The 13,190-nt window shown below is 36.7% G+C and overlaps 1 protein-coding gene across 8 annotated transcripts; it reads left to right on the top strand.

The window, feature by feature from the left end:
- Positions 1–950: 950 nt before the first annotated feature.
- On the top strand, positions 951–12,206 carry LOC127169133 (transmembrane protein 198). Of its 8 annotated transcripts, none has more exons than XM_051116293.1 (6): positions 951–1,349; positions 2,830–2,917; positions 3,645–3,820; positions 7,971–8,519; positions 10,418–10,551; positions 10,659–12,206. In XM_051116293.1, the coding sequence occupies exons 2-6, from the start codon at positions 2,892–2,894 to the stop codon at positions 10,809–10,811; spliced, it is 1,038 nt and encodes a 345-aa protein (XP_050972250.1). In that variant the 5' UTR covers positions 951–1,349; positions 2,830–2,891; the 3' UTR covers positions 10,812–12,206. The 8 variants fall into 8 exon arrangements, with proteins under 8 accessions (XP_050972250.1, XP_050972254.1, XP_050972252.1 ...); XM_051116297.1 differs by having other exon boundaries at positions 3,573–3,820; XM_051116295.1 differs by having other exon boundaries at positions 2,770–2,917; positions 8,007–8,519.
- The last annotated feature ends 984 nt before the right edge of the window (positions 12,207–13,190 follow it).

The following is a 13,190-nucleotide window of genomic DNA, read 5'->3' as shown; positions in this document are numbered from 1 at the left end:
AATTCGCGAATTGATTCATTAACCCGCTCTAAGTAGCAATACGCGAATTTCCGATCTAAATCAAATGATTCGTGATACGCGATTTGAAGTTCCTAAGTAAAATGGTTTGTGAACCTTCTCCGAAGTCCTAAACTAAATCAAATTATTCGCGATGCGCGAATTTAAGTCTCGATCCGAAGCAGATTCGCGATACGCGATCCGATTGGAGAGCTTCGAAACAGTGAATCATTTTGCGACGCAATGGTGAACAGATTCGGAGTTTCGAAAAGCTCTTTCAATATGATGTAGTTTTTGCCATATGTCTATGGTTTTTGCTGGTAAATCGCCTGAAATTAATGACTGAATTCACGAGATACGCAAAAAAGTATGTTTTTTTAATTGTGTAAATTTGGCATGAAAAGATGTGCTTATTAAAAAAAGTAAAAACGTATTTCATAGATTAATTGTCTTTTAATAGTTCAAGCACTTTTGAAGTACCTTTTAAGAAATATTGTTATTATTTTCAAGGGTTTTTCAGGCCTTACATTTCAAAAGGTCAAAATTCAAGCACTTTTAGCGTCGTGTACGAATCCTGTCTGTATCTGTAATAAATGCGCTGTATCAGCAGCAGATTGAATATATCTGATAATAATAATACATATAAAGCTAACTAACCCATGCTTTATAATCTGTGTGGATGCAGTGATGAATAAACTGACCTTAGACGAAAGGGGCAGATTCTGTAGTATTACTACACCTCCCATACAAATGGAACCCCATACCTGCTTCCTTCATAGTAGACTTTTAATTTTGAATAGAGATTAATTAGAGTTAATTACAGAGCAACTACCACAGCCCACAGTTTATGAGCGACTCATTAATAACGGTCTAGAGTTGGACAACACATTTGAAAAATAGCGCGACTCCGTAACCAGGGCAACGGTGACGTTGACGTCCAATCTCAAGCAGAACTTGCTGCTTGTCCCACTTGTGCCCCATCATGCGCTGATTTTAAGCTTCTCCACTATTTCTTGTGACATTGACTTGGTTTTATTCATTGTAAAGTTATTCTGACCGCTGTGGATATCTAGTGTTTATTTTAAACAACGTGTGTCGAAGTGTTTGTCCTAATTAACGCGCACTAATCGGCTGAAGTCTCGCTGTCTGAACTGATTTGGGAGGAGAAAGTGTTTGATTATATGAGAATGAACTAACTTTAAGCTACAGACAAACCAAATATAACAGGCGGCGAAGCGACGGTTTTCTGTGAGGAAAAAGACGACAGACCACAGAAAGAAAACAGTTGGGTGTTATATTCTTTTATTTGGATTTTGACGCTCGTTGATTTCGCGTTGATCCGATCTGCTTTGGTAAGTAAGTGTTTGATTTTTTTTTTTTAAATATCGTTTTCAGTCTTGATTTAAAATGAAAACTATTCGTAAATTTGCCAAGCGTTAAGGTAAGTTACAAAATTAAGATCGAAGCTCTTAGAAACATTATTCTAGTGTGCTTTTATTTCTGTAGTACATAAAGAAATGCCATCTGTGACTAAAACCCACTTCAGTCCATTTGCTCGTCAGTCATAATGACAAAAATTAGAAAAAAGTACTGCTAAATTGGTGTGTATTTAGATAAAGGAATTGAAGTACATGAAATATTATATTATAAAGCATATGATCTAAATTGTGACATTAGTCCATTTAATCCCACCGGTCACAATAGTGACCATAAAAAGATTTTCATTGATAAAGTTCTAAAAACTTTACCGACTGATGTTTTAGTGCACTTTCTGCAAATATGGAAAAAATTTGGTCAGTTAAATATGTGCAGTTTCACATGGTTAGTGCAAATTGTCACATGACCAAAGCAGTTTATTTCCTGTCTGCACCTTGAGAAGATGATGACTGCATCAACGCTCCAAAACAAAAGGCTAGTAAAGATATGACAAAGCTTTTTGGTACACATCATCTTTTAAAGTGTCTAGTATTAATATATGAATTCACATACATTTAGTTTTGTTAAGTGTGGTCATAGAATGAGTAAACATGTTGATGATCAGAATAGTGATCGGTGGGATAACAGTGAATTTAGTTTTATAATATGAATCCAATTGCAGTTGTTAGTGAAAATTACACAAAAATGTTGCAATGACAAAATATTGCACTAAATTCAAATTTCAAATGTTACAAATAAGTTACAATATTGATGTTGTAATACTGTTAGCACTCATATAAAAACTTGATGATATATGTTACAAAAAAAGTAATAATTTTGAAATTCATTAATTTTGTCTTTTATGTCAGTATTCCTATCAGTGTTGTATAAGGGTTTTTTTATGCATAATAGTAACCCTATAATGTGATCAAAGAGTTTAAAATAGCTGGGCTAAGATATATAACAATTTCTTTGACTGCAGAAATATGTTAATTCAGTATACACATTATCCCACTGGTCAACCATAAAACACAATTTGTCACACATTTACAAAATGTCATTTCAAAGGGTTACTTTGAGACATCATTTGGATATTTTCATCTCTGGGAAAAAATTGGTATTAAACAAATCTAATATAATTAATATAGGGTTAATATGATTTGTCTGCGACCTCACAGATTTAATGTATTCTACACAGTTCAGATCAAAGAATTCTGAGGGTTATTCAACGTTGATGAAATTCTTTTAGAGAAATAAATGAGGGAACAAGCTTCTTGTCATTAGTTTATCACTGGAAGTTTTGTCTTTTGTTTTTGTTGCCACCTGTTGGAACTCTGAACTCAACGAATGTGAAAGGCAAACATCTGATGTGATCCTGGAAGCTTTGAGAAGACCTAAAGCTTTGTTCACTCACAGATGACGAATAGATTGACCATCAGCTACAATCCCTGTACACAGATTCAAGAACAGATGCCCTGATGAACTTTTACTGCAGGAGACATGGGTAAGTGGGTTTTCTTGAATCTTACCTGAGCTGTTATTCATAAATCTTGATATATTGCAGGTGTATATGATGATGATGATGATGATGACGATATATGTGACTGTGACATACTCTCGGTTCTCAGTTACTGAACCCTTTTTATGATTAGTGTTGGGAGTAACACATTACAAGTAACACAAGTTACTGTAGTTCTATACCAAATAGCAACATGCATTTACTCATCTCACCTGCTCAAAAAAAGCTTAGCCTGAGGCTTCATTTCACTTTTGCCGTGAAAGGCTTTTACATTTGCCAAAAATAGAACTATTTTTACATTAAAAACAAACAAGCCCAGCCCAGATGAGAAGAAGTTACACAAAAGCAACATAACGCATTACTTTACATAAAAAGTAATGCAGTTAGTTACTTTGAGGGAGTAACGTAATATTGTAATGCCTTATTTTTCATGCAGTAACTTTCCCTAGCACTGTTTATGATCTTTAACTTGGTGGGTTAGGCTGGGCTTTCTCAGGTTTTTCTGGTGATTTTAGGGCTGTAAGAACCTCTTCTGACTCATGATTAATTAACAACCCCGTGATGAGATCCTGTAACGAGCACATGTGGGATGAAAGTAGCGGCAGCTCTGTTTAAAGTGGCATGTTTTCTTTTTTTTCAGGCCCTTTTGAACATATTTGGATGAATGTAATGATTTGAAACACATCTGTTCTCTCTTCGCCTGCAAAAGCAGCAGTGCAAGTGTAAGCGCGGAAGCATCGTTTGAGACCGGCATGGCAAACGAGTCTCTATCCACGACGGAAACCGTAAGAGTTGCCTGCACTCTGGAGATCAGGAGAGAATATGAGCTCGTCCCGGCCGTTACCTGCTCACTCTGCTTCGCTCTGGGCCTCATTTACTGCTTCTGCGGTGAGTCTGAAACAAACACAGCTTGTGCTCCGATGATGGCGTGTGTGAAGTTAACCGTAGAGTGCATGACCACAAAAACCTATATGAGGTCTGTTTCAGTAATTTAGCTGTTCACTTCTTATGGACACACATAAAAAACTTAAAATCAGTGTAACTAGAACTTTAGCTTTTGCAGGTTGTTTTGATATATTTTTACCTTGAAGTCTGTGTTTTTTGGGTGTATAATACACTGCTTCCTTTTGAGGGAATAAGAGAAGTAGGACTGCAACTAATCCATTAATCTGTTGATATTTCTTCTATCAATCAAAGACCCAAGTTTTTTTGTACTTTAAGAACCCACATCCTGGCCAGTGTTGTCTTCTAAGCAATGTGCAAATTAAAGTCTGTGAAGTTAAATGTAGTGAATATATCTGTAGTACATATGTGCATAAAGGGTTAATGCTAACTGATTCACAAGTATTTAATCACTTTATGCTTTCTAGGGTTGCGACATGGACTTACGCTCATACAAAAGCATGTTTTCAGCTGTTACGATACAAATAACAGTTATGCAAGGAAAGTGAGAACAATAAGACACTGTGTTAAATGTAGTGCTATTTAAAACATGATAAAACCTATTATGAAAACAGATGGAGGTCCTCCTGAATGCTGCCAGACTGAACAAACACATTTTGGACCAACCTTACATCTGTGTGTTGGTCCTCTAAGTTTAGCTCTATTGTTAGTCAGGAAGGACATCCAAAAATATCCGACTGTACACAATCCAGACTGACTTACCTGCTGCGCTTGTGTAAAACCTCTTCCTGTTTTCTGCTGAGCAACAACAGTGACCAGCTGACCCACGTTGCTCTTGATGGGTAGCACATGCTCTAACTGGCAACTAACCGCTTATAGGGTTTCTGCGTTTACACTGCGGGAATTTGTGGTCCAAATAAGCAGAAACCATCAGGAATCAAATTTTTTTCTATTCTGATTTGGGCCTCGTTCAGACTGTCACTCCAAATTCAAATTTTCTGCATATTTGATTGGGATCTGATCAGATTTATCAAGTGTGAACAGCAAAAAAACTACATGAAATCTGTTTCAAGCGACACTCATATGTGGCTTGAAATCCTATTCCTATTAATTTCTGGAAATCCTTTTCAGTCTTAGTGCTTAGATGGGATTTTACGTAGCTTTTTGTCATTCCTAATGATGTTTTATTAACAAGGTTCGGGAGGAGCGCGTCAGATACCTAGCCTAATTAACACAACAGGAGTCCACTCAAGTCAATCAACGCTATGCATTCAAATACAGCTGACTTACCTCTATCCTTTTGACGGTTTATCAGCATCCCTCCACCACCCCATCTCATCACTCCGAGTTCTCCATACACCTAAGGGGGGGTTCTCTGGGTTCGGGCCATTCCCGAGCTCGGAGCCCTTCCCCGGATAGCACGCCAAACATGCATTACAATACTCCGGCTAATTATATGTAAGCGTGAACTCGTGAACGCCACGTAAAACTTAGACACATTAGACATCATTTGTAGAAAACATGGTGAGCATCTTTGCAGAAACAAGCTTGTGTTGTTGTGAAGTGCAAGTCAATTTGAAATGGCAATGCTCTGCTGGTCTGCACTCCGCTTTGGGTTTTGAGTAGGATTGTGTACCCATATGACTGGTATGTACTTCGGTGCCTCATTTCGGTGCCACTTAAATGCCTGACCTGTCGATTGAAATATTTGTCTTCTGGTTCTATGACACGGATGTAAGAAGCATTGATTCATCAACATGCATGATCGCTAGTTAAATTTAAATACTACATTCATGGGGTGTCAGAATGATCAGAAAAAAATATTTCCTGAATGAGAAAACTCACGTGAATGTCGGAAGGCTTTGATGATACAAATCCAAGACATCTTTGTAGTTACTGTCCATTTTCACATTTCGATTTAAAAGCACAAATCGTCAGGAAATGAGACCATCCGAGAAGCGCGTAAATGCAGCAACTGTCGTTACACTTGCTGTCACTGCAGCAGGTGGTTTGCCGTTACATTAAACGCGTCTAACTTAAAATGCCAAACACTAAACATTCTAAAGTATGGCTATATTTCACGAGAAATGATTCAGACACCGTGACATGCAGCAAATGTTTTACAACAGTTGCGTTGCGTGTAAAGGGGGAAACACGTCAAACCTAATGAAATATTTGAGGGTACATGGAATAAACTTGAAAGCAGAGGGATGCACCGTGTTTGACAGTTTGTGGACATTAGCTGGCACTATCAGGAGAGGTGTCGTATTTTGCCAGAGAAGGCAAATATGGTCATATTTCTGCAAAAGAATTGCTGAAATTTAAAGCTGTTAAATTTTTGTAGTTGGGTTAGGTGGCTTAGGTTTTATTGTTGTTGTGTTTTGTATTTACTTAAATATTAATGTATACTTTAAACTTTTAATACATTGCTTTTTGTCCAATAAAAAGATATTCTTGTGTCATCCACCATTTTGTGGCTTTTTTAAAAAGTATCGGTTCAGGCACTGTTTTGGCACCGTTTTAAAAGTATCGATTTGGCACCGGTATCGAAAAAACTCCAAACGAAATCCAACCCTAGTTTTGAGACGGAATATAGCCGTGCATCCCAGCTTCTGTATAATACAATCCAGTAACGTTGTCATTTTGTTAGATGCACAAATCAGATCTAAAGAGTTGTGATGCACAGTGTGGACACTCAGACATTTCCAATGATGTGATATGACTGTCATAAAAGGCAGTTTACTGCGGGATATGCTTTATTTTATAAAGAGTTATTAAAAGCTCAACAACTTTGAAAGAGACCATTCCTCAGACGCATTTTGTGCGTGGGCTCTAAAACGGAGCTGAACACGAACGAGCAAAGTATACTGATAATTTATTCAGGTGTGTGCATAAACAGTCAAATATACACAGAAATATGTCAAAATGTCTGTCTCGGCGAGTATTTACATAAAGACTTGTCATCCTGTTTCTCCAGTAAACATATCTTGATTTAAGAATCTTTAAATATTTGCACTGGAAAACAAGACAAACATACTAAGGAAGAACGGCACTTTTTTGCAGGGTGATCGGAAGAAACAGTAAAAGTTATTCAAATTTTTTAGTTAAGGTTTTTTTTGTCTAACCTTTTTTTGTCCGTTGTTGAAATGAATTAAAAAGTAATGGAGGTCTGTTAGAAGTTGTATTTCCAAACTGTGAATTTTTGCTTATACAAGACATTTACATTTACAGACTATATTGTGTTCACTTTAATTTTGTCCATAAAGTTTCTTGGTAAACATAAAGCTGGTGAAGTACATGAAATATTATCCTGGTGGCTGTTTGTGGTATAACGCCCTAAATAAAATCTCACAGGAACCTCAATTTTTTATATAAACTTCAAATTTGAAACATTTTTAATTTTATAGCAATTTTGGATTCAAAAATGTTTATTTTATATAAAAAATTTAAACTTTTTGATACTTTCATATTTTGAAATTATCTGTACAATAATCTGCAGATTGTTTTCTTTAAAATGAGTCCAACCTTAGGTCTGTATTCCCAACCATTCATAAATGATAACAATTCAAGTGAAAGTAAAACAGTTTAATTCAAGTAAATTAAAGTGCACTTTCATGTCTCTGTTTAAAAATGGCGGGTGACAAGGGGTTAAAAAGTCTCAAATTTACCTAAATATAACCTGCAGAAACCCTGTTTTAGCTGCATGCAAGTTGATCAAAACACACTGTGTTCACTGTAATCGGGTACATAATAGTTAACAGCAGTGACTAATAATAGGAATAGTTCACTTCCAGAACAAAAATTTACAGATCAGTTTCAGATTACAGATTACTCACCCCATTGTCATCCAAGATGTTCATGTCTGTCTTTCTTCAGTCGTAAAGAAATTTAGTTTTTTGATGAAAACATTTCAGGAATGTTCTCCATATAGTGGACCTCTGTGGTGCCCGCGAGTTTGAACTTCGAAAATGCAGTTTCAGTGCAGCTTCAAAGGGCTCTAAACAATCCCAGCCAAAGAAGGAGGGTCTTATCTTTTGTTCTGGAAGTGAACCAGTCCTTTAAATATGTATGCAGACATGTAGTGGGGGTAACTGTGTGTGTGTAACTGTGGTCACTTTCCTACCCTGCACTTCAGGTTATCGCTGTTTTAAGACAGTGCTGTTTCTGTCAGGCCTGGCATTCGGCACCGCCATCGGACATCTGCTGTGTGTGCAGGAGCAGCTGCTGGACGGCCGGACGCAGGCCGGCATCTCTCTGGGCATGGGTCTGCTGGCGGCGCTCGTGGCGGTTCTGGTGCACAGTGTTGGCCTCTTCCTCACCGGCCTTCAGCTGGGAGCTCTGCTCTCTGTTGCCGCCCTGCTGCTGCTGGGCCAGTATTACCCCGTACTCAGCCCGCCTTGGGCTCCCATCAGCGCGGTCGTAGTAACCAGTGTTTTCTTTGCCGCCATCGCTCTGTGCTGGAGGAAGGCCGTGACGGTAGCTGCTACGGCGGCGGTGGGGGCCGCGGTGGCCACGGCGTGTGTGGATTACTGGGTGGAGACGCCCATGCTGGTGCTGCGGGTGTACGAGGGTCTGCAGACGCGACAGGGCTTGTGCTGGTACAGCTGGGCAGTGATTGCCATTTGGCCTGTACTCGCAGGACTGGGAATGCTGGTCCAATGCAGCATCACAGCACATGCTGACGGTAGGACATCAGCACACATCACAAACCACAGAGAACACGCACAGGTCACATTTCTCCCCGACATACATCTATAAACAGAGAGAGAGAGAAAAACACCTCATTTCAGCTTTCATTTGTACTGCCAAAAATGTAGTGACTTGCATGTGTTTACAACAGCTTTCCAGAATATTTATGTAACATACATAGGATTTAATTCACCCTTCCACATATTAAGGACTAAAAATACCTTAAAACAGAAAGTTTTAAATTCATAAAGTCGTGGCATTAAATGTCACATATGCTGCAAAACATGAATCTCTTCCTCAATATTTCTTCTCTTGTTTTCCAGTTCAAATATGGAAACATCCTTAAATCAAGATACATTTACTGGAGATGCAAAAAAAAAATATGAAGTCTTGTTTTTTTGTGAAACTGAACAAAATTGTGTTTGTGATTAAAACCAAAACAAATATCTGTAATTCAGAAATGAAAACTTGGTATTTGAATTAAGGTGATTTTTCTGAACCCATTGGCAGATATTTCTTGTTTTAATCTTAAACTCACTTTTTGAGTCATTTTTTAGAAAACAAGACGACTTCTGTCATTTAGCATCGCCAATGAATGTGTCTTCATTTAAGGATCTTTAGACATTTGCACCGGAAAACAAGACAGAAATACTGAGGAAGAACAGCACTTTTTTTGCTGTGTGATCAGAGGGTGCAGTAAAGTTATTTCCATATTTTAATGTTTGTGAGCAAAGTTTAAGCCATAAGGGGTTTTTTTCTTTAAAATTAATAGTGATCTGTTGGAAGTACGGCTGGGCGATATGGCAAAAAATAAAAATCTTGATTTATTTTGATTTATTTTTTTTCAGAACGTTTGACCGATTTTCTTTTTTAATTCTTTTTTTTTAATTTATTTACGATTTTTTTTAACTAGTCAACTTAAAAAATATAACTACAGGAGTCAAGTAACTTTTTCTTTATTAACCCTCTAGGTAAAGAAAATTGTATTCCAAGTGCAGCACACATGAAGTCAACATGATATAAATGTTAAACAAATCACTTGTTAAATATCAGAAAAGATTCATAAACTACAACTACAACTACAAACTTGTCTTACACATATTATATTCAGAAGTAATACGTGGAAAATGTTAATCTCAAAAGTCAAGGTAATTCAAAGGTAAAAGGTAAATTCAAAATTACTGAAGGTACAACATCAGTAGACTATTATTAACTATAAATGTTCTGTAAAAACAGTGCACAGGAGGTTTGGCCTTGCTCGTGTCTCACGGATCAAACGGCAGTATAAAAACACAGCGCTCAAGTTAAAAGAATTTCACTTCCATCTTGCATGTTTTTCCTGTTCCACTGCCCGTGTCACATCTTTGTCACCACAAAAGTGCATTCTGTGTGAATGGCATTAGTGATATGAGTGCGTCAAACGTGAGTGATTGATCACGTGCACTGACGTGTGGTTGGATCGTTCTTTTCTCTTTACTGTTGTCATTGGCATATTGTCAAAGTGTCTAATTCTAACATTTGGTAATATTTCTATTCAAAAACTTGATTTCTTGGTTTCTAAAAAATAAAATTGTGGCAAAACATTACATTCAAATTAACTGATAAAATCTAAAGAATTGGCCAGCCCTAGTTGGAAGTTGATTTTCAAACTCTGAAGTGTTGCTAATACAAGACATTCAGAAAACATATTGATGTATTGTGTTCCATTCAATTTATTCCTTACATTTTCTTTACTTGGTCTTATAAAGATCTTATAAAGTCTTCACTTTACCTGCAGAAACGCTGTAAAGAAAAAAAAGCATTATTGTGGATTTGATCAAGGAAGACATTGTTCCCATGATTCCTGATCAAGGGATTTATGTGTTGTATTTGGCTGTCGTGTCTGTGTCTCAGTGTCTGTGACGGGTGAACAGAAGCAGCTGGATCTGACGAGGATCAGACAGACGCGTGACCGGAGACGGATGGAGGGAACGCACCGCCGCAGACCGCCGACCCTCCAGCGCTACACGGGAGACGTGCTGGCCCCGGTACGGCCCTGTTACACCTCGCAAAAAAACTGTAGATTTCTTTGAGCGCTTGTCATTCTCTGTTTTAGTCTCTGATCTCAGCGTCTTTGTTCTGTCTCTTTCTCCAGAGTTATCTGGCGAGTTTGCGAGAGCGGCAGACCAACACGGGCTCGTCACTGTGGAGCTTGACCTCTGTTCATCACACCGTAATCGACTTCGATTCTGAAACGGGATCACTGGTGCCTCTTACAACTTCAGCGTCAGCTCTTCTCAGACTGTAAAGTAGTCAGATGTGATCTTTGAGGAAGGACGTCACTGATTGTCACTTCATAGACATGTTTCAGTCTCCAGTTCACCCTCAAAAGTTTGGGGTCAGTAAGACTTGTAATAGTCTTTAAAGAAGTCTCTTATGCTCATCAAGGCTGCATTTATTTGATTAAAAATATAGAAAAAAAAACAGTGATATTGCAAAATGTTTTTACAATAAAAAATAATGTTTTTTATTTTAACATACTTTAAAATAGAATTTATTCCTGTGATGAAAAGCTGAATTTTTATCAGCTGTTACTCCAGTCTTAAGTGTCACATGATCCTTCAGAAATCATTCTAATATGCGGATTTATTATTAGAATGATCAATGTTGGATAATATCAACAGTTGTGCTGCCAAATATTTTTTGGAACCTGTGATTTTTTTTTTTTTTTTTTTTTTTTCAGGATTCTTTCATGAATAACAAGTTTAAAAATCACAGTGTTTATTCAAAATATAAATATTTTATAACAATGTAAATTATTTATTATTAACTTTTAATAAACTTTTAATTATTAACTTAATACATCCTTGGTGAATAAAAGTATTAATTTCTTAAAAAAAAAAAAAAGAAACAATAAAAATGTACTGACCCCAAACTTTTGAACGGTAGTGTATATCCTTGGCATTTTTTTTTTCTTGTTCTTTTTTTTTTTTACACTTTGCAGCTTATTTTCATTGTGCAGAAAGAGCACATAATGGAACAAATCATTATTCTCCTTTAGCATGAGGATTTGGAAATGTCTTTATATGTGATGTAGATGCGTTTATCTCGGCATCTGTGTAAACTGTCTTATTTCCTTCAGTTAATAGATCTACTAGTCATTCATGTTAGTATAAAGATACTATAACTTACAATAATGACGTAAGTTTCAGTCCTTTTTATTAATACTCAGTTGAGTGATTAAAAATAAATCAAAGGTGTTTATGAGCCTGTGAGCATCTAATACACCAGTTCCTGGAGTCATGCACAAATATATATACATTATATATATGTACTCATGTATACATCAGAATAAGAGAAAAAAATGATTACTAATAAACTGCTGACAATGACTGTAATATGTCTAATAACTTAAATGGATAGTTAACCCAAAAATTAAAATTCTGTCATTAAAGGATTAGTCCACTTCCAGAACAAAAATTTACAGACAATGTACTCACCCCGTTGTCATCCAAAATGTTCATGTCTTTCTTTCTTCAGTCGTAAATAAATTGTGTTTCTTGAGGAAAACATTTCAGGTCTACTCTCCATATACAGTAGTCAACATTTAAAGTGGATCAAAAAAGTTAATCAAAGTTGTCCTAAGACAGGAACGTGTATTGTTTTGGTTTTAGGACAACTTTGATGAAAGGTTTTGTTCAACTTATATTGTTGACTACTGTAGTGGACTTCTATGGTGCCCGTGAGTTTGAACTTCCAAAATGCAGTTTAAATGCATCTTCAAAGGGCTCTAAATGATCCCAGCCGAGGAAGAAGGGTGTTATCTAGCGAAACAATCAGTCATTTTCTAAAAAAAAATTACAATTTATACACTTTTTAACCTCAAATGCTCATCTTGTCTAGCATGCATTCTCTGTGTAATCCGGTTCAGTACAGTTAGGATATGTCGAAAAAACTCCCATCTCATTTTCTCTTCCAACTTCAAAAATAAAGGTGCTTCACCATGCAATAGAAGAACCATTTCTGTCTAAATGGCTCCATAAAGAACCTTTAACATCTGAAGAACCTTTCTGTTTCACAAATGGTTCTTTGTGGCAAAAGAAGGTTCTTTAGATTATAAAAAGGTAAGAAAGAGATGGTTCTTTAAAGAACCTTTGACTGAATGGTTCTTTGTGGAACCAAAAATTGTTCTTCTATAGCATCGCTGTGAAGAACCTATTAAAGCACCTTTATTTTTAAGAGTGTACATCACTGCAGAAGTACCGACCCAGTGTTTACAAAGTGAACATGCAAAGATCAAACGCCCTTTACAAAAAAAAAGGTAAAACAGTGATGTAGGATGATTTTGATGTTGGAGAAGAAAATGAGATGGGAGTTTTTCGACATACCCCAACTGTATTGGACCAGAATACACAAAGTTTATGCCGAATTAGACAAGACAAGCATTTGAGGTTAAAAAGTATATAAATTGTACATTTAAAAAAAAAAAAAAAGAATCGTTTTGCTAGATAAGACTCTTCTTCCTCAACTGGGATCATTTAGAGCCCTTGGAAGCTGCATTTAAACTGCATTTTGGAAGTTCAAACTCGCGGGCACCATAGACGTCCACTATATGGAGAACATTCCTGAAAAGTTTTCCTCAAAAAACATAATTTCATCATCTTGGATGACAAGGGGGTGAGTAAAA

The sequence above is a fragment of the Labeo rohita genome, chromosome 8 (assembly GCF_022985175.1).
Source record: "Labeo rohita strain BAU-BD-2019 chromosome 8, IGBB_LRoh.1.0, whole genome shotgun sequence".
NCBI lineage: Eukaryota > Metazoa > Chordata > Actinopteri > Cypriniformes > Cyprinidae > Labeo > Labeo rohita.
This window is presented reverse-complemented; position numbering and strand designations above follow the sequence as displayed.